At 34.7% G+C, this 27,841-nt stretch overlaps 1 protein-coding gene across 1 annotated transcript in view; it reads right to left on the bottom strand.

Annotated features, from left to right (window-relative positions):
- Positions 1-27,841, bottom strand: part of PSMD14 (proteasome 26S subunit, non-ATPase 14) — a 103,688-nt gene that overhangs the window by 34,118 nt on the left and 41,729 nt on the right. Inside the window, exons 4-7 of the mRNA XM_041722713.1 lie at positions 9,828-9,899; positions 9,483-9,602; positions 6,002-6,072; positions 4,874-5,024 (exon numbers count right to left, since the gene is read on the bottom strand). Of these exons, the coding sequence (XP_041578647.1) occupies positions 4,874-5,024; positions 6,002-6,072; positions 9,483-9,602; positions 9,828-9,899 (414 nt within the window). The remainder of the gene's footprint in view (positions 1-4,873; positions 5,025-6,001; positions 6,073-9,482; positions 9,603-9,827; positions 9,900-27,841) is intronic.

Here is a 27,841-nt window from a genome sequence, read left to right as displayed (position 1 = left end):
AATTTTCAGAAACACTCATATTCTATATTTTAAAATATGCTATCTATTAATCTTAATTTAAGAGCAATTAATTTAATCTTCAGAATAAAATGTCATTTATTGCACATCTCCTATATGGTATGTGCATTCTACTCATGACATATCACTTCATAATACTATGAGATAGGTGCTAAAAGCCCCGTTTTATAGATGAGAAAACTAAAGTTAAAGATCAGATAACTTGCTCAAAGTTATACCATAAAGAAGAGATAAGGTGATAAAAATGTGCAGTCAAAAATGAGATTCAACTGCAGGCCTGATCCCAAAGCCTTTTGCCCTCCATTACTCTATCCCCGTTTATGACATGTATTTTTTAACAATAAAAGAAAAAGCTAAAACAAAACTATTTTTGAGTAGTTTTAAACTTCCACCATCTGAAGCTTCTAATACAAAATTACTTGGGATAAGTAAAGTATTTCCCCCCCGCCACACTGAAAAACATAAAACCTTCTAAATCTCTGAAAATAAAAGGTAAGCTCTTATAATTTTCATTCCCTAATTCCTCCCTCCTATACTTGCATTTACTCTTCAAAGCCCCATCTTTTTTATAAAACGCTGAATAAAAACAACAATAACATCAAAAACTATTCATTTTACATCCTAATCTATCTGTGAAAGAAGCATGAACAAAGAGGTAAGTATACCACCTCTATTATTTCTACATTCTTCTCTCCAGAAGGACAAACTTCTCTTTTCTGAGTGATGTCCTGCCCATCCACCAAAGCTCAGTCCAAGCTCATTTACTCTGTGCAGTCATACCAATTTCTCTCTTCTTCCAATTTGCATTTACTATGTTTGTTATACAAGTAGCATTTTATTGCATATTGGCACATACAAGTTTCTGAATTAAGTATTTGTTGAATTATTTCTGTCTCTAGCAACCAATTTAATACTTAGTTATTGAAACAAAGCAGTATCAGTGTAATTTGTATTCTCTATCAGTATGCAATATAAGATTATCAGCACATAACTGGCAGAATGTTATCTGGCTCACTAGATCTATGTTATCTGGCAAACACGAAATGTATATGACTGATCTTCTCAAAAGACAAAGATTGGTTTTTTATTTATTTTATATGCCAGAATCATTAGCACACAGGTACATCAGATGTACTTAAGAAATATCTGCTGATAAGTTGTATTTCTGATCAGAATGAATGAAAATTTCTCAAGAAAATTCAGCCATTGTGAAGATTTATATGGACTGAAGGGTTATTAGTGTTTTTTTTTTTCTTTCAGTGTTTTCAAAATAGAGAGCAAATACAAAGACTGTTATCAGTTAGCAGGTAACATCTGAACATTTTACTGACAGGAATTATGATAAGAGAATAGGTTCTCAAAAGTATAGTTGCATGGTAGTTTTATGACTGCACAAAGTCATCATTCTTTTTGCCCTAAAGAAATATAATCTTATACAGAAATATATAAGAAATATAATATAACTTGTATAATTTACAAGTTAAATTAACTCTTAAATTTGCTGTGGGATCAAGTCCAGTTGTGGGTGGAATATACAAGATAACAAAACTTTAAGCAAAAGGTTGCCACTTTACTACTTGAGAACTGAAGCTTAGAATAGGTGAATATGTATATTTTACAAATAAAGCAAAACAAAATTTTAAAAACTATTTAACATTTAGAGTGAAGCACACACCAGTAATTTCTATAGCTTACTTTTCATTTAAATTATACATGTTATTATCATTTTCCACCTGTATCATTTTTAAATATTTACAGGATTATATAATATACCGAGTGCTATGGATTCTTTATATATAAGTATATTTTATTATTTATGTAGGTCTCAATGTTTAGTCCTAGGGATGTCACAAAAGCTGACATGAATGAGTCTGACTAAATTGCTTCTTAAAATTAATACAACAAATAGTATATGAGGATAATCAATTAATACATAGTAACTACTATAAGTAGTAGAGTGAACTACTAAGAACTTAGATAAAATATGTAGCCCCTTCCCCTGACTTACACTAAAGAAAAGGGAGTGGTATTGATCCATGTTAGTTAAGAAAAAGTCTTGCAATGGCCTCTGGTACTCATTCTCCAATCATGAGTTACTCTAATTACATAATTCATAATTATCTAATATTAAAGAGACAGTAAAACAGCTTGAGTTCTGAAATTTTATAGACCTGATTTGTATCCTTGTGCCGCTGCTCAATAATGCTATAATTTTGGACAAAGTAATCTCTTTGACCCTAGTTTTTTTTTTACCCTTTCATTGATAAAATAGAGTAATAACTATCTGCAGAATAATATCTGCAGAATAATATCTGCAGAATTACTAAAGAATACATGAGAAGAATACATGAATATTTATCACTGTAATACCTGGTATGCAATAATTCCATAAAAAGTAAAGTTAACTATAAAAGGAAATCAGATATGAATTAATGAGATTGCAAAGAATCAGTGCTTACCTAATCACTCAAAAAGAGAGAGATAATATTAGGATTTATAAAAATGAAAATATAAAATTTACAGGAAAGAAGTATTAAGTGAACAGAGACTCAACTTGAATAATTTACATATAGATTGTCATTTTAACTCTTGATCCAATCATTGTCTTACTAAATATTTTGACAGCTTTGATAAATCACATGCAGGGAAAAGGGAGGGAGAATCCTGGGCTATTCTTCATTTTTTTGTAAGCTTATATTCTTAGGTTTAATATTTTAACTGGAACACTCTGGCCATGGATTTACTAGCATTTAATTTGGGTCATAGTTTTGAGAGGTCTTGACACTAAAAGAACCAGAAATTATAACCAAAGTCAGATATCCTATAGAGGAAGTTACATTATTAAGAAAGAACTGGATCCTTATTTCAGGTAGTATAATTATATGAATCTACATGTTAGGTATAAGAAGTGATGTGAATCATCAGTGATAGTTATACTATATTTTTCATGACATATAAACCTAGACAGTGATACTTATGATTTTATAAAGTAACTTTAGATATACTAAAAAAAACCCTACATTCTGCCATATGTCAAGTCATGTCATACAAGTATATTTTTTAATGGAGCTCATTCTTTTAACTATACAATATAAACTACAACTGCCATTTAAGATACTATAAACAAGCTAACTAAAAATAAAATACATATTTATTTACTATATTGTTTGGAGAATGTCTTCTTTCATTGTATTTAAGTTTATATTTTCCTTTTCAAAGTGGCCACCATCACAAGTAAATTATCATAAAAAGTCAGATACACTAATATGACAAAATAGAACTCTAATTATATTTAACATTAAGCTTCAATTATTTTTTTGTAAATATCGCGGTAGGGGGACTTAATCAGACAATTCTGTTATATTTCTAAAATAATTATTACCTACATGAGTTAATCTGAGTTATTAAAAAGATGCCTTAATTATCAGAGAATTAAACTTAAGAAGTATTATACTGTACTTTAATTCAAAAAACTAACAAAAGTCAAGGATTTTCAACTCTTTATCTGCACAGTTAAGTAACAATACACTTAGTTTAAAAAAGGTAAATTGAAATATAGGTAAACAGCAAGCATCAGAAGTAATCCATTCTGAATTGTCTAGTATATCAGTTTCTATTATTATTGTTTTTGTGGCTAGATTTCATCTCTGAAAAGCTAAATCACATCTAATAGGATCATGATTTAGAGAAGGCCTCAATTTTTATTCATCATAATAATATGATGTCAGAAAGTGTTCAACTTCAAATCATGACAGATAAAAACTCCATGTTTAACAGCCATATTTAGTTTGTTTGAGCTGCTGAGCAGATGTAAATGTAATCTGCAATACTAGGAAACTCCAGGTCTGATAGATAGCAAGCTAATATTTATTTTTAAGTGCTCTAAAAATTATTTGTAAAAGCTGCATAAAAACGATTCCATAAATGTATTGTGATTTTATTTTAACAATTATTCTACACTACAATGGAAGTACATGCTCAAACAAGACACCTCAGCAGTATTTTAAAGCAGTAACCACCTAGCCAATTTCTCTATGTTCTGTAGTTTTTCTAATCCACTCTCCCTGTGGTTGAGCAAAATCGAATTGCCTCTCACATTTGCAGACAGCTCTGTGAAGGTGATAATAGAGCTGCTCCCTGCTGTCATGAGGCAGGAAATAGGAAAATGGCATATGGGGCTAGAAAGAAAGAAATAAAAAAAAGAAAGAGAGAGAGAGAGAACGAACGAAGGGGGGAAAAAAGAACTAAACAAGAACAAAAGATTTCAACAAAGAACAACTATAACCCAATATGCTTTGCAAGTTAATCTCTTTTCAGAATCATTTAGCATATTTAATCATTCATCTGTGTCCTCATTCCAAAAATGCGAGTGGCTGATACTAAGTCTTTGGGTCAAGTTTTCATTGTCTAAAATATTTGGAACATCCAACTCCATAATACGTCCTGCACAATGTCTGCAAAACAGTGTCTTTAACTAGATATATAAAATGTTGTGCCAATCCCACATTTTAAAATAAAGGAAGGTAGAACAATGTTAATTAAAATATTAATAAAATATGTACACAGGCTTTTTAACATTCTTAAATCTATGAAATAAAAAGAAATTTAAAAATAAACATTTATGATTAGACAATAGCTGATTACAGTAGAAACAAATATCTAAGTAGTTATATTGCTAATAATACCAAGACACATTTTTTGACTTGTACAGGTTTTTTGTTTGTTTTTTTAAGTATACAGACAGGGATTTTTTTGTGTGTGTAAGAATCCTGCTTTAAACAAAAGAAATTTTAATTTAATGTATCTATAAACAGAATGTGGCAGTAGATGCTAATAAAGATATAATCTACTCTACCTTTCCTTTTACACTCTGAATGGGATCCACAACCACTGCCACAGCTCTCTCCGACAAGGCTTCAAAGCTCTGCTGAGTGTTGATATCCACACCAGAAAGCCAACAACCAAAACCAGGGTGACTGTGATACCAACCAACAACCATCTCAGGCCTGAAACAAAGAGGGCATTCAGCGGTTCAGAACAGAACAAGTAATACACATTTATGATATGAAAAGAAACAACACACTAACAGGATATAAATTAAGAAGAAATGAAAAACACACAGGTGTGAAAAAGCACCATTAGAAACACTGAAATCATACACCATATTATCCAGAAAACATGGAAATGAATAAGCATGACAAAGGAGTGCTATCATTAAGAGATGCACATTAGCAGTGGTAGATAAGGCTTTCAGTTTTTCACCTTGTTACCACACTTTCTCTGAGCCAGTTTTTACCCTTTCAGCATTCAAGTAAATATCTACTCCTTAACTCCTTAGCTCTGGGAGTTGGATTTTCCAGGAAGAGTACATTTTTAACAATGGACACCAGGATCCACTGTTGTGAAAGGATTAAATATCAATTAAACCAGCAGTAGAACTAGGAACTCAGTCAAAAACCAATTTGCACTGTTCTGCTCAGCTGCTGAGCCTTTTGCTAACATTAATTTTGAAGTTTCTTCCACAGTAAAAGAATTTGAGCAAGAGAATGACAACTATTGAGATTTAATCCGGGAGCGGGGGGGAGAACTTGAAGAACATTTGAATTCTACTTTCTCTCTTTTTAAAAATCATATGCCTAATATAATTAAATATTCAGAATCTTATTCAGTTCCAATACATGGAACATACAAGCTCTTTCAATTATAAGTGACTACACAGGAACTCCATATGCTAAACAGGGAAGCTACAGCCCAAGTTTACTATGTGATGGTTGAGAATTTTAACATGAGGCAGTTTTCTCATTGGCAAATTTCTCTGATTCTAGAAAAAAGAGATACTAGATAGGTGGTTACACAGCACTGAGAGTGATACTTTTACATTAATTACATGGCTTTTTTTTTCTAGGTATGATATTCGTAAATATACAGATTTTGAAATACAGCTATAAAAATATTCCCATTATTCCTCTATATAATTACTTACCTTCCTGTCTGCTTCAACATATCTAACATTTTGGCTTGGAACACTGGATCAACTGCCTCCACACTGACACCCTAGTTTAGATAGAAACACAATTAGCTTTTAGAACTATGAAAAAAGACCCACAAACATTTATTACATCCTAAATAAACAGAAAGTTACCCCCAAACTCCCTATGCATATTATTTTGGGATACCAAAATAATTTTATAGGTTTGGGTACCCATAATTGATTTCTACTTATATCATTCAATTATAGCCATACTTTAATAAAACTAAGACTGCTAAGTATCAAACTGCTATTAGCTAATCAGTTAAGACAGTTTTTGGGATCAAGAGTTTATGGCTATGGCTACATACATGCACATTCACACACATACATACCACCACCACTACTACTACCAGAAATACCAAATAATTGAACCAACTATTTTTGGTTAGACCTACCTTGGCAAGCATACTTTCAAATGCCATTACTGATACCTGATAAGCACTATGTCTCTCTTCCATCCCATCTGAAATTTTATAACTATTCAGCTATTATAATAATCAACAACCCGAAATCTTTTTTTTCCCCTTGGTAATATAAATACTTTGAAGAAGGAAAATAATTTATGAGTTTCCCAGAGTAGTTTTTGTTTGTTTCGTGGGTGGGTAGTTTGGGAGGGGAATAAGTTCTAACTAAAAGGACTATTCTTGATTTTGGTTCTGGCCATGATCTCAGGGTTGTAAGATTGAGCCCCACATTGCACTTCACACTGGGCATGGAGCTCATTAAGATTCTCTCTCCCAGGCAGCCAGGGTGGCTCAGCAGTTTAGCACCACCTTCATCCCAGGGCATGATCCTGGAGACCCGGGATTGAGTCCCACGTCAGGCTCCCTGCATGGAGCCTGCTTCTCCCTCTGCTTGTGTCTCTGCCTCTCTCTCTCTGCATCTCTCTGTATCTCTCATGGATAAATAAAATCTTAAAAAAAAAAAAAAAAGAAGAAAGATTCTCTCTCTCTCCCACTTCCTGTGCCCCTCCTCCAATTCCCCATTGGCGACACTCTATAACCAACTGTTTTAAATGTTGCATTATCTTGCTAGTTCAACCAAAAATTTTTAGAACATGGAAGAATTAAAGGCATTCATGTCACCTCTCCAGTGATAGATCACTGCCATTATAACTCTTACAAGGCTTTCTTCTAATACTAGGAATTTAATTCTAATAAGCCTGTTAACGTAAGCACTTTCTTCCCACCAAAACAAACAATATTTTGAATTCTAACTGAGAAAGCATCCTCAAGAACAGGGGTATACAATCTGTTGCCGATAAGGCTTTTTAAAAATAATTTTAAAGGGTATTTTAAAAAAATAACAAAAAACACAAGAATATGAGACAAATATATGTCTTTACAGATAGTTTGCTACCTTTTGGGCCAGAAGAAAATCTTTCTAATCTACTACATGGAATGAACATGAAGATCAAGATCTTCTTCTGTCAAACAAGCATTTACAAGGAAATAATGATACTAAAGCTTAAGAACTCTTTTTTATAATTGATACGGACCACATGTAACAGAAAATACTAGTTAATTTTATGTTTTTCTTATCATGACATGAAAAGGAAAATATAAGTAAAAATAGTCTATGATATAAATCTAAATCTTTAGTTAATACATGGCATATTTCCCTATATTCAGATGTACAAAATAAATACAGTGGGTACCAGGTGGACAAAAATCAGCAGATCTAAATTAGTTAACCTCAACAAATTAGTCCAATTGAAGAAAAATTTGAGTATTTTTCTTTGCATTATTTACAAATACACTGCAATCTGTAGTAACTATTTAAAATGCTGGAGCCTCTCTTTCTCTAAAATAAATAATAAAAACTAAATAAATCATTTTTAATGGGGTGCCTGGGTGGCTCAGTTGGTTAAGCATCTGACTTGTGATTTCAGTGCAAGTCATGATTTCCTGGGTCCTGGGATCAAGCCCCAAGTCAGGCTCCACATTTAGCAGGGAGTCTGCCTAAGATTCTCTTTTCCTCTCCTTCAGCCCCTCCCTCAACTTGCATGCCCTCACTCGTGCACTCTCTTTTAAATAAATAATAATAAATAAATCTTTAAAATGCTTGGGCATCTGGGTGGCTAAGTCAGTTAAGTGACTGACTCTTGATTTTGGCTCAGGTCATGGTCTCAGGATCATGAGATAGAGCCCCAAGTTGGACTCCGCCAAGCATGGAGTCTGTTTAGGATTCTCTCCCTCTCCCTTTGCACTCTACCCCTCAGCTCGCTTGCATGCTCTCACTCTGTAAATAAATAAATAATAAGAAAAATAAACACATAACTTCTTTTTCTCTATTATCTACTTTATTGAGGTATACTTAACAGTTACGAGCCTCAAAGCAAATAACTGTATGACAACAATCTCTTTAACCCAGTTATTTTAAAAGGTTCAGTAAGAGAAATGTTGATTAGAGAAAAAACATCCATCTGAAAAATATACATGTTCTGTATTTCTAGACAAACAGATGAGAAGGATATGTGTGTAGTTTTTTGTAAGAAAGTCAGAATGGTGGTTGTCTTTTGGTCATTTTCTTTAGCTCTAAATGCATACCTTTTTACACAAGTCCAATGCCATTAAACAAAATAGCATAACGAAACAAAAACCTTCCAGAAAGAATAATGCATTCTAAATAGGTAAAGTGGATGACTTCCAAAATTTATATGTAATATACTTCCATTATAAAGAAATTACCATACTTGGACAAAAAGAACTGAAGTTTGCCATAGTTTTTTGTTTTTTTTTTTAAACTTAACATTTTGAATATAGAAAGCTTAAGAGTCATTTAAGCCATCTTAAGCTTAAGAGTCATTTATAACCACAAGGGGGGGGGCATATTTCAAATCAAAAGGAACAGAACATGAGGACTAGATAATTTATGTGAATTAAAAGTCTCATTAAGAGAGTCTCGGGATGCCTGGGTGGCTCAGTAGTCAGGCATCTGCTTTTGGCTCATGAACCCCAGGCATGATCCTGGGGTCCCGGGATCGAGACCCACAAAGGGCTTCCTGCATGAAGCCTGCTTCTTTCTCTGCGTGTATCTCTGCTTCTCTCTCTGTTTCTCACAAATAAATAGATAAAATCTTTTAAAAAAAGAGAGTCTCTAAAATCTTCTGAACTGAGTGTTCAAATTAATAACCTAGTATTTTAGGGTAACTTATAAATCCAGTATGTTACCCTAGTTAAAGCTCAAAGTATGAGTTAAGGGACTTAATGCTAGCATCATTCAGTCTGTTGGACCTATAGGGAATTCATGATGCATTTAAAAGATGAATGATTCAATTCAATACAGGGTAGAAATTTCTATCATTAATCTTATGACGGATTTTTCCTATCAGGATGAGAAAATGTAATGTGATGAAAGTTATTTTGCATAGGGAAAGGAAAGAGAAAAGAAACACATTTACTTACAGCAGGCAACCATAAAAAGTACTCACTGTTCCTGACTGTGGCATAGCAAACACATCAATCACTCTGACGGTGTAATCATCAACAAATTCTCCAAGCATCAGACCCATAACTTCCATTGGAACTCCAGCCCGACCATGCTTTAACATCTGCAAAGAGGAAGATGGGTGGATATAAAGCTTTAAGATTGTTGGTCCTTTTTTTTTTTTATCTTAAAGGACCTAAATTTGTTTCAGTGAAAATAAAACACTTATTTTACAGATGCACCAAAAACAATGGCTTAAGTTTGAGGGTTAACATAACAAATATTCCCATGGGAAAGAGAGTGAAAGCAAAAGAGCTCTCTAAAGCAAGTGACTCTATTCAATACTTACTTTTAACAGTGCAAGGGAAGAAATATAGACTTGTTCTGCTGTGTCCACTGCAGGAGCATCTGTAGGTGGCCCCTAGAAATAAGCACATCAATTATTATAAACACACAGTTTATGAGTTTAAAATTAAATTTATATGTTAATAAATTTGATTGTTTTTAAGAGTTTTGAGAAAACCCATCAAGTATCCTTTTATTCTCAAGTATCCTTTTATTCAGGTACAACACAAATAATCAAAACAACTTTGTAAACACCAAACCTGTGGAAAACAAATCAAACTTAGTTCTCAGGCAAGTGTCCAATAGATATAAAGCTTAAATCTTTCAACAATGCTAATCTACCTTTGCTATGAAACAACTAAAATGCACCAATTAGCCATGTTTCTTACTGCAATCTGAGATGGATCTTCAAGTACAGACTGCATGTACATTAGGGCTCTGGGATCTCTGCAGATACATAGACATAGTTGGGGGGAGGGGTAGAAGAGTTCTAATCCCATGGTGAAAAAGCTGTGAACAACACACTATGCACTTCACCCTGATGAAGTTGTTCCCCTCCCCAATACAACAAATTTAATGGGAGTGCACCAGGTGTGAACAAACTGGCTGAGACTGGTGTCGCTAACATGAAAATATTTTCAAATTCTGACTACCACCTTTATTTTATTTGTTTAAAGTTTTTATTTATTTATTCACGAACGACACAGAGACTTAGGCAGAGGGAGAAGCAGGCTCCCCGCAGAGAGCCTGATGTGGGACCCGATCCCCAGGCCCAGGATCACACCCTGAGTTGTGAAGGCAGATGCTCAACCACTGAGCCACCCAGGCATCCCTCTGACTACTACCTTTAAAACAAATGGTACTATTTATCCTACTATAGGTTAAGGAAAGACACTACGTTTTCCCTAAGGACTATGTCTTCTTCATCAAAAATAAGCCTCTTTTAACTATAATATTCAGAGGCATGAGGTAATTTACAGAGAGAGTCCTAACCCTCAAGATGACTATTATACATGTAATTCTGCACACAGAAAGCGTTCTTGTTTTTCAATACTGGGTAGTCTGGGAAATTACAGTGAGATGTGTCCTATAATTGCCAGATTCTGTTTTGCTCAAAGTTCCCTTTCCTTGACAATAACTCTATTACAAATTACAAAACAAATGTTATTACAAATCATATTTTATCTTGCTTTTATGGATTTACTTATTAAAATTAAACAATTGCTCATTACTTTTTGCTTTACTCATTACATTTCAGACTTATAGGTCTGTATATTTTGTGCTTCTTGTCATTTATATGCTGAATTCCGTGATTTTAAAATTTTTATTTTTTGCTTAAAAATTCATAATATTTGCTGAAGTATTAAATATAAGAAGTTCTACAAGAAGTTTTCTCTAAATACAAGAATCACATATGAAAATTACTTTTCTCTCTCTTTTTTTTAAGATTTTATTTATTTGACAGAGAGCACAAGCAGGGGAAGCAGTAGGGAGAGGGAGAGGGAGAGGGAGAAGCAGGCTCCCCATGGGGAAGGGAACCCAATGCAGAGCTCGATGTAGGACTCGATCCCAGAGGCCTGGGATCATGACCTGAGCCAAAGGGGACACTTTAACCAACTGAGCCACCCAGGTACCCCCACCCCCCCAGTTACTTTTTTTCTTAGAAAAATTATATTTTATGATTTTCTTTCTTTCTTAATACAACCCTCCTTAACTTGCCAGAAAATACTAAAAAAAGGAACAGGGAAATAAAACATCACACCACCAGCAAATGTATTACTGACAAAGTCCAGAAACTATGCTTGCCATCAGTTAAAGAAACAGTCTGTTTTGTTCAACATTATATATAACCAGTACCTAGCAAAGTGCCTGGCACATGCAAGAACTTCCTAAGTATTGGCTTTAAAAAATAAAAAAGAATAAACTGAGGTATTACAAGCCAATGGAACGGAAATGAAACATACCCATCAGTTACACTGTGAGAGAGAACAAGCCTTATGTAAGTCGACATAAAGATCATTACCTCCTCTTTCACTATTTTCTTCTGGTTCAGAAACATAGGAATAGAAAACCATGCAGCTGTTTCTCTACTGGATGGGTGCTGTTTTTTGAGAGAGCAGCCAGTGGTATTTCCTGTTACTTCTCTCCATTACTATTCTGTTTCTTGATCTAGTCAGACTAAATTTTCTCAGGAAAAATAAACTTGGCAAGAAGTAGAAAAAGAGTTTGTAGTGGTGAACTACACTTTTTTTTTTTTTAAAAAAAAGATTTTATTTATTTATTCATGAGAGACACAGGCAGAGAGAGAAGGAGGCTCCATACAGGGAGCCCAATGTGGGACACAATCCTGGGACTCCAGGATCACGCCCTGGGCTGAAGGCAGCACTAAACTGCTGAGCCACCCAGGCTGCCCGTGAACTACATTTTTAAAAAGTAATCACTAATTCAGACTACTGGGATCCCTGGGTGGCGCAGCGGTTTGGCGCCTGCCTTTGGCCCAGGGCGCGATCCTGGAGACCCGGGATCGAATCCCACATCGGGCTCCCGGTGCATGGAGCCTGCTTCTCTCTCTGCCTGTGTCTCTGCCTCTCTCTCTCTCTCTGATGACTATCATAAATAAAAAAATAAAAAAAAAAAAAGTAATCACTACACTCAATATGGGGTTCAAACTCATAACCTTGAGACCAACAGCAGAGATCAAGGGGCATCTGGGTGGCTCAGTTGGTTAAGTGCCTGCCTTTGGCTCAGGTCATAATTCCAGGATCCTGGGAACAGAGCCCCATATCAGGCTCCCTGCTCAGCGGGGAGCATGCTTCTCCCATTAAGAGTCACATGCTCTTCTGACTGAGCCAGCCCAGTGCCCCTGAACTGCATTCTCAGAAGAAATAAAAAAAAGAGTAACTCATGTAAAATACTGTCTATGGGACAGATGGTAAGGACCTCTCGTAATCGTGAATATTTGAGATTATCATTTTGCTACACTTGTCCAGAATAGCATATAACCAGGCAAAGAAGAAAACTCCATTAAGACCCTGGACACTAAGCTAAGAGATTTGTATACGAACCTGTATGGCTGTAGATCAAAGATGACCCAAGTTAAGAAAAATGTGGGGCTATGGACAAAATACCCATATTGTCTTGGCAAATGCTCCTGAGGTATAGCACCCTGATGATTCGAAGAAAGGAAAGACATCTAAAAATAAGACTCATAAACAAAATTTTAGAAACCTATTTGGCATCAGTACTATGTAAGCTTTCCTAACCTTGAAATAAAAAGTTCAAGGACAGACCAAGATGAAAAGATGAAAAATAATGAAATAAAATCACACAAGAGGGAACAAGGGCAAAAACAACATTATGACAAATTCATTTTTTAAAAGATTTTACTTATTTACTGGGCGGCAGGGGGGAGGGTGGAGGGAGAGGGAGAGAACAAGTAGGCAGAGCGGCAGGCAGAGGGAGAGGAGGAAGCAGGTTCCCCACAGAGCAGAAAGCCCAATGTGGGGCTCAATCCCGGGACCCTGGTAAGATGACTTGAGCCAAAATCAGACACTTAACTGATTTAGCAACCCAGGTGCCCCTGACAAGTTTAATTCACTGATACAGAACCAAAGATGTCTCAATACGTAGAGTAAAAAGTTAGAGATGAAAACAACTAAAAATATAATGATACTAGAGGACAAAGGAGCTATAAGCTAAGAAATAGTGTTCCTAAGGACAAAATAATAGAAAGAATCAATAAGTAAAGATAAAGCTGAAGAAAACTTCCCTGAATGAAAAAAAAAAACAAAACATTTTTTTCAACTTTTGGATCACTAAATGTCAGACAATAATATTGAATAAAGTATTATACCTTGAAAAATCTTGGGCAATTTTTTTTAAGAGAGAGTAGAAGAGGCAAATGGAAAGGGAGAGAGAGAACCTTAAGTGGGCTCCATGCTCAGCATAGAGCCCAACACAGGACATCATCTCACACCCCTGAGCCATCATCTCACACCCCTGAGCCAAAATCAAGAGTTGGAAGCTTAACTGACTGAGCCGCCCAGTCACACTGGGTAAATCTTAATTACATGAATAAAGCAAAATTCCTAAAAACATGAACAAAAAAACTAACCTGATGAAAAAATGCAACCCAGGCTGACTTTAGATTTCTTTCCCACATTAAATGGCAGAAAACAATGAAAGAGTTTCCAAGTTTTAAGAGAGAAAACCTGTGAGTCAGAAACTTTATACTCAATTAAAAAAATATCAGAAGGCCCACAAACATGTTACTATATATACAAGAACTCAGAAAATATGATTCCATGTATCCTCCTTCAAAGGACTTCTTAAATAAATTGTCCAGTTGTGCCTCTACAAATAAAAATTAAAGCCTGAAAAATAGAAAAGCCATTATATTTTAAAAATTCTGTTAAAATTACTGAAAGCAGTTAGAAACAGAGATAGATCTAAATAATAAAAACAAACAAGGTTCAGGGCACCTGGATGGTCAGTCATTCAAGTGTCTGTCTTCGGCTCAGGTCATGATTTCAGGGTCCTGGGATTGAGCCCTGCATGGAGCTCCCTGCTCAGCTGGGATCTGCTTCTCCCTCTTCCTCTGCCCCTTTCCCTGCTTATGCTCTCTTACTCGTGCTCTCTTTCTTTCAAATAAATAAATGAAATCTTAAACATTTCAAAACCATAGATAGTGTCCAAACAACTATACATGGCAGTGGAAAGAAATGAAAGAAGGGGGGAAAAAAACTCTGTTTAAGTGCTGATTTTGACTACTACAGAAATATAGATTAAAAAGTCTTCTGAACAGGGACACCTGGTGGGCTTAGCAGCTGGGCATCTGCCTTCGGCTCAGGGCATGATCCTGGAGTCCCAAGATCGAGTCCCACATCGGGCTCCCTGCATGGAGCCTGCTTCACTCTCTGCCTACGTCTCTGCCTCTCTCGCTTTGTGTCTCTCATAGATAGATAGATAGATAGATAGATAGATAGATAGATAGATAGATAAGATAGATAAATAAATGAAAGAAAGGAAGAAAGAAGAAAGAAAGAAAGAAAGAAAGAAAGAAAGAAAGAAAGAAAGAAAGAAAGAATGAAAGAAAGAAATCTTTTTTAAAAACAAGATTTGTGAGAGACACAGTGAGAGGCAGAGATGTAGGCAGAGGGAGAAGCAGGCTCCATGCAGGGAGCCTGATGTGGGGCTCGATCCCGGGACTCCATGATCACGCCCTGAGCCAAAGGCAGATGCTCAATCGCTGAGCCACCCAGCTACCCCAATAAATAAAATCTTTTTAAAAAAGGTCTTCTGAACAATTTAAAAATAACCACAATAAACAATAAAACTGAATTTACATCTTACAAAATCACTGGAGGAAGAAAAGCAAACACAACACTAACAAAAACAATAACAAACACAAACTAGGAGGGAACCAATAAGGGAGTAAAACAAAAACAGCAAATATAAAGTTAGATCAAATATACTGGTAATGGAAAAACATAAATGAATTAAGTGTCCCTTCTTAGGGACACTTGCATGGCTCAGCAGTTGAGCACCTGCCTTCAGCTCAGGGCATGATCCCGGAGTTCTGGGATTGAGTCCCACATCGGCCTTCCTTCATGGAGCCTGCTTCTCCCTCTGCTTAAGTCTCTGCCTCTCTCTCCCTCTCTCTCTCTGTCTCTCATGAATAAATAAAGAAAATCTTTAAAAATAAGTAAATAAAGTCCCTTGTTAAAAGCCTCTAATAGATTTAAAATGGAAATTCATGTATATGCTGTTTATAAATAAAAATAAAAACAAAGTGAAAGGATTAGCGAGATTTGTCAGTGACATACCTATAATCTTTTTTTTTGTAAACACAGCCATAATGGCTACTATGTTTTACTCACCTTGCCTTTGTCCAGTTATATATTACAGTAATAGATTTCCCAGTATTAAATCACCTTTCTATTCCTGGGATAAACTGTTGGCATAATTTACTTTTTTGTTGTTGTTAGCGTTTTTGTTTCCCTGTTTACAAGTGAGACTGGTCTGGTATTTTCTTTTTTCTGTTAAATTTGTCAGCTTTTGATATTATGCTGGATTTACAATTGTGAAATTTTACTCTTTATCATTTTCTGTGTTCTAGTAATATTAATACAGTAAACCTTGAACAACACGGTGGTTAAGGGACTGACTCCTGACACAGTCAAAAATCCAAATATAACTTCTGACTCCCCCCAAACTTAATAGCCCACTCTTGACCAGAAGCCTTACTGATAACATAAATGAACAATTAACAATTTTGTAACTTATATGGATTATATATTGTATTCTTATAATAAAGTAAGATAAACTATTAAGAAAATTATGAGAAAATACATTTACGGTACTGCACTGTATTTATTGAAAAAAATCTATATATAAGTAGATCCGTGTAGTTCAAACCCATGTTGATCAATGATATACACTAAATCAACTACATCTTATAAATTTGGGAGACTTCACTATTAAATACTTGGCTCTAGGGCACCTGGGTGGCTCACTGGTTAAGCACTGGCCTTTGCTCAAGTCATGATCCTGGGGTCCTGGAACTGAGTCCCGCATCAGGCGCCCTGCATGCAGCCTGCTTCTCCCTCTGCCTCTCACTCTGTGTCTCTCAGGAATAAATAAATAAAATCTTCTAAAAAATAAAAATAAATAAATACTTAGCTCTAAAGCTGATTTTGGACCTGATCATTATAAACTTTTTCAGTGGTACTAATGAATTCAGATTATCTATGTCTTGACACTATTATATTGTTCCAGAAAGTCTTATTTCATTAGATTACAAAGTTATCACCAACGAATTGAACATATTCTATTTTAATTTTTAATTGTTAACTGTTTAATATTAAAAACATTTAAAACTAAATTTGTTTCTCCATATCATATCACCATTCACACAGATTCATAATTTACATTACAAAATCAAATTATAACAAAACTTGGCTAAAAATATTGGTGAAACTTCCTAATTCATTCTAAGAGGCCAGTAATACCCTGATGCCAAAGCAATACAGACACTACAAGAGAACTGTAGACCAATATCTCTTACAAACACCGGTGAAAAAAAAATCCTCTACAAAATACTAGCACACAAAACTCAGCGGCATACAGAAAGGATTATTTTACATATGACCAAGTGGGATTTACTACTGCAACGCAAATACAGTTCAGTATACAAAAACTGACCAATGTAATATACCCCATCAAAAGAATGAAGGGAAAAAAACTCAGATGATTGTTTCAACTGATGAAGAAAAAGTATCTAACAAAATTCAACACATTTTCATAATAAAAACACTGAGCCAACTAGGAATATAAGGAAACCACCTCAACACAGTAAAAGCCATATCTGAGGCCAGCTGGGTGGCTCTGTTGGTTGAACATCAGACACTTGATTTCAGCTCAGGTCATGAACTTAGGTTCATGAGATCAAACCCCGAGTCAGGTTCCATGCTCAGCAAGAAATACTTGAGATTCTCTCTCTCCCCCTCTGTCCCTCCCAACTCGTGTTCCCTCTGCCCCCCCAAATAAAGAAATCTTTAAAAAGAGTTCATATAATAAACAAAAGCCATATCTGAAAGCCCACAGTGAACATAATACTCAATGGCAAAAGGACAAAAAGCGCATCCTCTAAAATCAGGAACATGGCAAGTATGCCTGTTTTTTTCACTTCTATTCAACACAGTACGGGAAGTTCTAGCCAAAGCAACTAGGCAAGAAAAGAAGTAAAATGCACTGAAAAGGAAGAAGTAAAATTGTTTGCAGACAATATGCTCTTACATGTAGAAAACTCTAAAGATTACACAGGAACTATTAGAACTAATAAATAAATTTAGCAGAATGGCAGGCTACAAAACCAATACAAAAATCAGTTACATTTCTATCATGAACAATGAACAATCTGAAAAATTACAAAAGCAAGGCACCTGGCTAATTCATTCAGTATAGCATGGGACTCCTGATCTCAGGGTCATGAGTTCAAGCCCCACTTGGGTATGGAGTCTACTTTTTAGAAAGAGAAAAGGGCGGGGGGGAGAAATTACAAAAGCAATTCCATTTAAAATAACATTAAACAGAATAAAATACTTAGAAATTAACTAAACCAAGGAGGTGAAAGAGTTGCACAAAGAAAACTATAAGAAATTAAAGAACATAAATAACATGAAATGGGAAACACATCTCATGTTCATGGACCACAAAACTTAGTATTAAAATGTCAAGACTACCTAAAGTGATCTACAGATTCAATATAATCTCTATCAAAATTCCAATGATACTTTTGCAGAAACAGAACCCCCCCCCTTTTTAAAAGATTTTATTTATTTATTCATGAGAGACAGAGAGAGAGAGAGAGAGAGAGAGGCAGAAACACAGGCAGAGGGAGAAGCAGGCTCCATGCAAGGAGCCCAATGTGGGACTCGATCGTGGGTCTCTAGGATCACGCCCTGGGCCAAAGGCAGAGCTAAATCGCTGAGCCACCCAGGATGGCCAGAAAACCCATCCTTAAATTCATAATCTCAAGGGACCCTAAAATAGCCAAGATAATCTTGAAAAAACAAAACTAAACCAGAGGACTCAAAGTTCCTGAATTCAAAATTTACTACAAAGCTATAGTAATCAAAACAGTGTGGTATTGGCACAAAGACCAAAGAATAGACATACAGACCAAAGAAGAGCAGAGAGAGCCCAGAAACAAACCCTTGCATATATAGTCAAAAATTTTTAACAAGGGTGCCAAGACAATTCAATGGGAAAAGACAATCTTTTCAACAAATGGTGTTAGAAAACTGGATATCCAAATACTAAAATAAATGAAGCTGAAACCTTACCTATTACCTTAAAAAAATTAACTCAAAATGGATCAAGGACCTAAACATAAGACCTAAACAATAAAAGAAAACAAAGGACAAAAGCTTCATAACGTTGATTTGGCAATGATTTCTTGGACACCAAAGGCACAGGTAACAAAAGAAAAAGTAGACACATTAGACTTCATGAAAATTTTAAAAATTTGTGCATGAAAATATACTATGGACAAGAAAAACAAAAACAAAAGATACTATCGACAGTGTAAAAAGGCTTAAAAAAAAAACCCCACAGAATGGGAGAAAGTATTTGCAAATTATATATTCGACAAGGGATTAATATCCAGAATATATAGAAAGCTAAAACTCAACAACAAAAAAACATAATTTATTCAAAGAAGATATATGAATGGTCTATTAGCATATGAACAGATGCTCAACATCACTAATCATAAGCGAAATGCAAATCAAAACTACAATGGGATACCTTATTATGCCCATTAGGATGGCTACTATCAAAACAAAACAAAACAAAACAAAACAAAACAAAACAAAAAACAAACTAGAAACAACATGGATGCAGAGAAATTGGAACCCTTGTGCACTACTGACACAGGAATGTAAAATGGTAAAGCCACTGTGGAAAACAGTTATGGCAGTTCTTCAAGTAATTAAAAATAGAATACTGTAAGATCCAGCAATTCTTATTTATTCATTTGTTTGTTTGTTTATTCATTGCAATTCTACTTTTAGGTTTGTTTGTTTATTGCAATTCTACTTTTAGTTATATACCCAAAAGAATTGAAAACAGGCCTTCAATGAAATATTTTGTACCAATATTCACAGCAACATTACTTACAATAGCTAAAATGTGGAAACAACCCAAGTATACATCAAGAGATTAAAAGATAAGCAAAATGTGGTATATACATACAATGAAATATTATTCAGCCTTATAAAGTAGGGAAATTCTGCAATATACTACAACATGAATGAACTAAAATATTATGCTAAGTGAAATAAGCCAATCAGAAAGACAATACTGTATGATTTCACTTATGATGAGTAACTTAGAACAGTCAAAATCAAAAAGAAAAGTATAATAGTGATTGTCAGAAGCTGGAGGGAGAAGAGTGTGGAGAGTTATTGCTTATATATATGTGAATATCTATTTTTATATATATGAATATTTATATATATGAGTATCTATATGATGTGGGTGAGAAAACATTCTAATTTGCATATATAATAATATGAAACTGACAACATAATCTAAAAATTCCAAATATTAAGAAAATTAGAAAAAGAAACCTGAAAAAAATAGTTGCCCCATTTATGACAAAAAGTCATTATATAAATTAACAAAATACTAAAACTGTAATGGAAACATGGGCAAAGAATATAAAGCAAGTAATTACATAAATACATGATGAAATAAATATGAAAATGTTCACCCTCACTATTTGACCTTCTTTAATTAAGAAATGCCAATTAACACATTAAGACGTTGTTGTTGTTTTCTATCGCATGAGCTTTACAATGCCTAATTCTGGAGAGGGTATTATAAAAGAAACACTCTGAACACTGGTATAATCTATCAGAAAAGCAACTGAGCAATATCAAGAGTCTTACAACTGACAAACTTTTTGACCCTACTTTTGCACTCCTAGAAATTACTTAAGTAAATAAGCAGAGATGTTTACATGAACCAGAATGTTCATGATGCTTCTTTTAATAATGCAAATAAATCAAGGAATAAAATAACAACCAATAATTAAACAATACAGTTGAATGTTCCTTCCTCTGCAAGACAAATACCATACAATTTCACTCATATGTGGAATTTAAGAAACAAATGAACAGAGAAAAAAAGAGAGACACAAAAAAGTCTCTTAAACAGAACAAACTGGTAGTTGCCAGAGAGGAGGTGGCCTGCGGGATGGGTGAAGGGGATTAAGAGTACCCTTACTTTGATGACCACTGAAAATGTAAAGAATCATTGAATCATTATATTGTACACCTGAAACTAATATGATACTGTATGCCATTGTACTTGAATAAAAAAATTTTTTAAAGTGGGGCTCCTGGGTGGTGCAGCCAGTTAAATGGCTGCCTTTAGCTGAGGTCATGATCTCAGGGTCCTGGGATCAAGCCCTGAATCAGGCTCCCTGCTCAGTGGGAAGTCTCTTCTCCCTCTGATCCTCCTACCCACTGTGCTCTCTCTCCATCTCAAAAAATAAAATCTTAAAAAAAAAAATTTTTTTAAGTTCCTTATGCTGAGATCTCTAGATACTTCAGGTGCTAGATGGCAAATCCTAAGCAAAGATACTGAGGTATAGCTCTATTTCAAATAACTGAAGAAAAAAAACATGAGTCAGAGGATTCAAGAAAGGGAAATGTATAATAAAGTAGGAGTGGTTGTCAGGGTAATGAGGTAGTAATGAGAATCCCAGGATTGTGAGGCCCTATCCAGTAAAGCAGACACGATGGTTTTTATTCCTCACCCACTGAAAGTTTCCAAGTCCCTTTAACTAGACCTGTCTTCACATCTCATATATGCAATCCTATGAATTTAATGAAAAACAAAGGATTTCATATATAGTAACTGATACAAACAGTTTTAAATTAAACTTAAGGTAACCATTATTAGGCTATACTTACATTCTACTAAAATGGACATGTAGTGATCACAAAACAACAATCGTACATATCACAATGAAAAAAATCTAAATAAATGCAAAGAAGTTGAATTATTTCAATCATTTTTCACTTTTTGAGAACTTACTATGTTTAAGAAACTAAACTAAATGCTGGGTGAACTAAAGTGAAAAACTATACAAATGATTAAATAATGAAAACCTAGACCCAAATATTTTTTAATTTTTATACTTGGCTATTATTAATACTGTAAAAACTAAGTAATGGAGAAAGTAGTTTTCTTTCTGGTGCTTAATCAAACAGCATAGTTCTAAAGTTATCAGCTTATATACTGTGTGAACTATTCAAATTCTCTGCTGGCCTTGTAACAATTCTACTACCACCATAATAAACAAGCACAGAAAGTCATTTTCTTTGGAGATTGAACATGATGCAACTTAAATTTCAAGGTCCTTTAAAAACAACTATTAGAGGCTACCTGGGTGGCTCACTCAGTTGAGCATCTGTCTTTGGCTCACATCATGATCCTAAAGTCCTGGAATGCAGCCCCATGATGATGTCAGTGATGTCGATGTCCTCAACGTTGGGTTCCCTGCTCAGCGAGGAGTAGGCTTCTCCTTCCCCGCTACCCCTCCCCTCATCCCCAACTCATGCTCTTACTCTCTCTTTCAAATAAGTGAATAAAATCTTAAAAAAAAAAAAAAAATTAGAAAACTGAAAGCCCTGCCATAACTAATGTGGTATTAAGTAAAAGAAAAACTAAAATAAAAAACTAAAGAAAACTAGCCTGTATTTCATACAATGCCACAATAAAATAGAAACACACATATCACTGATAATAGATAAATAAGAAAAATCTACAGCACGCCTAGTTGGCTCAGTTGGTAGAATACGTGACTCTTGATCTTGGGGTCATAAGTTTGAGCCCCACACTGGGGGTAGGGTAGTTTACTTTGAAAAACAAAACTAAACGTTCTACTACTTTACAGTCTATTGTTAAAAATTTTTAATGTTATAATTTAAAAATTGGAATATGATTTAAATTATATTTTGCTGTAAAAAGCATGTAACTAAAATACTTGCATATAACCCTCTTATAAGTAAGAAACTGAAATACAGTAATCACATTTGCTATAACTCCTCAATATTCAATTCCTACAGGCAACTTTAAAATCACTTACATACGTCTTCAAAAATAAGTTTATTTTAAAAGAGGAGAAAAACACGTTTAGACTAAGAGTATAAAATCAACTATAGGGTAAACAGGTAAGCCATAGGCACAAGCAGTGTTAACTAGACTTTATACATACCATGAAAATATACCTAACCATTGTTATAATACCTATTATGAACTCCATGAAGGTACTGAACTTACCTCTGTACAATGAGTTTTGATATGCCACGTTTAGTAAAACAGAAATTAACATCCAGATCACAAATTTTAAGTGTGGTTAACTTAAATGAGACATGGTTCCCCACACCCCACCCTCATTTAGAAGGTTAAAATCTGATCCAGCATAAAAAGCTGTGACTTTTACTTGGGCAGCCCTTGTTGACTAAGTGTTAAAAAAAAAGGCATTTGCCATTATAACAGGATAAAACTAACGCCTCAAAGTGTTACCTACTCAGGCCTTTTAACAAATTTGTTAACACTATTAGTTATATTACTCCACCTTTCTCTTAGTGTGAACTGGTATCAATTATTTAGCCAATTTTATTATGTTATTAAAATACCTGCTGATTAAACATGAACCAAAGTGTCACTTAAAAGAAATATAAAATAAATAGTATCACTGAACTGCAACACTCTAAAACTATCTAAAAATATAAAGTTATCTTGGGAAACAACATAAAACATTTCAAAATTTGTTAAGAAGTTGTTCTAGGATTAAAATATTACACAGGCTTTATTTTTATAATGGCTGTTTAAAGGTATATATTTGGTCCTGCATCACAGAATTATTTTTAAAGGTCTGTTAAAATATGTATTTTTCAACAAAGAGAAAATAAATTTTATTAACAAATGAAGGTGACTATATTTTTGAAAGACAAAATAAAACCTAAATATATACTGAATAGTTGACAGCAAATAATTTTTAATTTATGGTATCCAATATAACCCAAATTTGACAAATTGTCAAAATTTTTTAAATTTCATCTACTACTTAAAAAAGTAGATGAAACTACTACCTTCAGCTTCTGCAATTAAAATACTCTGAAAAAAAAAAAAAACAACTGAACACAAAATAGGCAAACTCAAACATATACAAATAACTACCATGGTATTGTTTATCTCCTATCCAGCAAGGTAAGAAACAACCTTTTAATACTTTAATTTTGTGAGTATTAAACAACTAGTGTGAAAAACAAGCTGCATGTAAACTATTTCTACTGCCTGAGCTTCAATGACTAGCTGAGGCAACCTGTTATAGGAGGTGTTAATTGGCAATAGGAGTACAAGTCAGAAGCATGTTCCCCATCGTCCTAACCCAGCAAGGCTAGGTCATTAAAGTGGAAATGAATTCTTTCATGTCGACTTAACCCCTTCAATGCATGATTTCAGCTGTTTTCTCTCAATTAATTTAAAAAAACTTGTTACTTTTTAGAGTTAAAAAAAAAAGTGTTCCCAAAAAAAAGTCCTTTGGCTGACAGTTCCAATGACTATATTATTCAGAAGAGAAGAATAGAGCAAGTTAATTGCAATGTAATATTGCAACTCTCCTTTCTAGAAACTAGTTTTGTTTGCTTGTTTTAACACTGTAAAGAAGAAATAGAATATAGTATTTAGAAAAAGCTTGGAACCATTTAGTCATATAGGGTTTTGATTTACATTTCTATTTAAGGAACCAACTGTCCTATAATGATAACTTAATCATTTTAACCTTGAGATAGGGTAATATTAATTTTTTTATTCCCAAAATGTCCATACAAGAATCCTCAATTTAAAAATGTTTTGAAATATATATGAGTTAAACACCTTTCTAATTATGTTTTTTATTCTGATAAGGTACATAGTCACAGCATATCCTAATGACTGGTTGCCAAAAAGCCTAAATTCCTTTTATGGCATGATCTCAGAGGTTTCCAGATGGCACATTAATTCTTAGGGGAAAAAAAAAAAATACAAAAAGAAGGAAAGAAAAATAAGAATGAAAATGTCAAAATAATGATGTACTGCTTTCAAAATGCCATATTTATAAATACTAATATTCTTATATAATTTTAAGCATTACAGGTATTTTAAATAAAATTCAATTACATAAAAAATTCAATTACATAATATTCTAAATATTACAATTAAAAAATTAAGATACTTATGCTATATCTTTCATCTCTGAGTAACCCTGAAAATATTCCCTTTATCAAAAATATTATCAGAATAGGAACTAAATATTAGAAAATGTATACTACCCAACAGTATATATCTTGTGAGAAACCAATAAAAAATTACCAACATGACAATACAGACATAACTTCATTCACTGTTGTAATAAGCTGGGCTCTTGAGTAACTGTAACTAATAATATGCTTATTAGAAACTAGGTCAGGAAGATCTTAGATAATAATGGGCAATATAATGGTTAAAGGATATCAAAAAAACAGAAATTATATTACATCCAATTCTATATTCCTTTCTCTTCCTCATCCACTCTTCTCCCAAGTCTTCTAATTATTTGACAAACTCAGTTCTTGCTTCTAAGACAAGAGACTCTCTTTCCCTAGGCCTTCTGACATCCTCCAATACAGCAAACCTAAGTAGCTGCCTTGGAACCAGTATTTTGAGAATACAAAAACTTCAGTGGGAGAAAAGGCAGTGGAGTAAGGCTACATAATAGTAAGGGGGGGAATCCCTGGGTGGCTCAGCAGTTTAGCACTTGCCTTTGGCCCAAGGCGTGATCCTGTAGTCCCGGGATTGACTCCCACATCAGGCTCCCTACATGGAGCCTGCTTCTCCCTCTGCCTATGTCTCTGCCCCTCTCTGTGTCTCTCATGAATAAATAAATAAAACCTTAAAAAAAAAATAAAGTAACGGGGAAGGTAAGATGACATTTATAAAATCACCTGATTATAAAGACAACTGATCAAAGTAACAAACAATCTGGAAGCCTAATGCCCAATGTGACATTTCTTTAAGACACTCATTTTGAAATAATTTTTATCTATTTAAAAGTATGTGTGTATGACATATGCTGTAAGCACCAATCACTTTAGACATGTATGAAATCTGTCTCACCGGAATAGGGATCTATTGTCTTCCACTCTAGGTGACTGTCACTCTCCCCACAGCAATGAGGAAGGAACAAATACAATGCTTGACTACCTCTGTTATGCAGAAGAATCTTCACAGATCAGTTACCCAAACTTAAACTAGAACGTAACTACAAATGCTTAGGAGTGGCTAAAAACATGCTGTATTTTATAACTAGAAATTAATTCCCAGAATCAAGCAGAACCTTCAATGTTCGACAACAGACCATTAAGTTTTATCCAACTAGGTTTAACATTACAACTAGCTTTAACTTTAAAGTTCTTATAATTATGGATGCACCTTTCTTCTTTTATAAAGTCCAACTAGTACTATCAATTTATGAATTTAAATTACAAAACATGCAAAATGTAAGTCAGCCACAAACTGGTTATTTTGGAAAGCATTCGTAATTCATTAGACCACCTTCTGAATTATATACTACATAATGCCTTGTATGAAATGTTACACACACACATACACAGAATGTATGCTTTTATTTATTCACTCAACAACCACAAAGCCCACTTGCTAGCTAAACAAAGGCAGACAAGCCCTTGCCATTAAAGGTTTATAAACTAGAAGGCAAGCAAGAAAGAGAAAAAAATATAAATGTAACACAGTGCAAAAATAGATGTATAAGGGGGATCCCTGGGTGGCGCAGCGGTTTGGCGCCTGCCTTTGGCCCAGGGCACGATCCTGGAGACCCGGGATCGAATCCCACATCGGGCTCCCGGTGCATGGAGCCTGCTTCTCCCTCTGCCTGTGTCTCTGCCTCTCTCTCTCTCTCTCTGTGACTATCATAAATAAAAAAAAATTAAAAAAAAAAATTAAAAAAAAAATAGATGTATAAGGGGCACAATGCATAAGGGGCACAGAAGTCAGAGCAATCTATTTGATAAACTCTTTCCATAGGCTAAGAATTGCAGAATTTTTCAATATGCAGAATTTTTCCCAAGCAAAAAAAAAGGTAGGGGGGAGTGTTGGGAAAAGGTATTCCAAGAAAAAAATAGTATGACACATTTAAAGGCAAAGAGACATGAAACAGTCCTTCACATTACTGTTCCAAATTTTTTAAACAATAAAATGGGAGGGATCCCTGGGTGGCGCAGCGGTTTGGCGCCTGCCTTTGGCCCGGGGCGCGATCCTGGAGACCCGGGATCGAATCCCACATCAGGCTCCCAGTGCATGGAGCCTGCTTCTCCCTCTGCCTGTGTTTCTGCCTCTCTCTCTCTCTCTCTGTGACTATCATAAATAAAAAAAAAAAAAAGAATTTAAAAAAAAAAAAAAAAAACAATAAAATGGGCTAAAGCATGAGTCCTTTTTTTAATTTTTAATTAATTTATTTTTAAATTTATTTTTTAAAAGATTCATGAGAGACACAGAGAGGGAGACAGAGACAGGCAGAGGGAGAAGCAGGCTCCTCGCAGGGAGCCAGATGTGGGAATCGATCCCCGGACTGGGATCATGCCCTGAGCCAAAGGCAGACGCTCAACTGCTGAGCCACCCAGGCATCTCTAAAGCATGGGTTCTTAAAATTAAATATAAGTTAATACTGCTTCAGTTTCAATGGGTGTTTTTCTGAGAATATGACTTTTACAATGACTATCTTTTTCTTATCTACGCATGATAACAGTTGTAAGACAATAAAGGGAGAAGATGTGTTTTTTTCCATACGGGCACCTGGGTGGCTCAGTTGGTTCAGTGTCCGTCAGACTCTTGATTTTGGCTCAAATCAGATCTCAGGGTGGATAGATCGAGCCCTGTGTAGGTCTCTACCCTGGGCTGCTTAAGATTGTCTCTGCCTCTACCTCTGACCCTCCACCCACACCCACCACTTGCATGTGTGCTCTCTCTCTCTCTCTCTCTATCTAAAATAAACCGAAAACAAAACAAAATGTTATCTTATAGTAATAAGCAGTGTCTCTTTGGTTTATAGATTTTGTACAAATATTATACCTGAGGCCAAGGACTATTTCTCTTTAACATACAGTTCTTAGAATAAAATATTGTTTTAACAAACAATATTATAAAAAGCTGATTATCTGACATCCAAGCAATGGATACCACTGGAAAAGACACAGAGTTCAAGGCTAGGATTAATTGGATCACTAATCAAAGGAGCCGAAGAAAACGTGGATGCTACTGTGATCAGCTGTTATAGCCACTAAACGGCCATAAAAACCAGGCCCTAGAGGTGTTAACACAGAATACTAGTAACCTTGCCGGTCTGGGTGTACCTTACTTTATATGTTTCAAGTATGTTACATTTGCATCTTGCTTTGTGTTTTT

The sequence above is a fragment of the Vulpes lagopus genome, chromosome 11 (assembly GCF_018345385.1).
Source record: "Vulpes lagopus strain Blue_001 chromosome 11, ASM1834538v1, whole genome shotgun sequence".
In the NCBI taxonomy this organism is placed as follows: domain Eukaryota; kingdom Metazoa; phylum Chordata; class Mammalia; order Carnivora; family Canidae; genus Vulpes; species Vulpes lagopus.
Note: the sequence above shows the minus strand (reverse complement) of the source record. Positions and strands in the feature narration are given on the sequence as shown.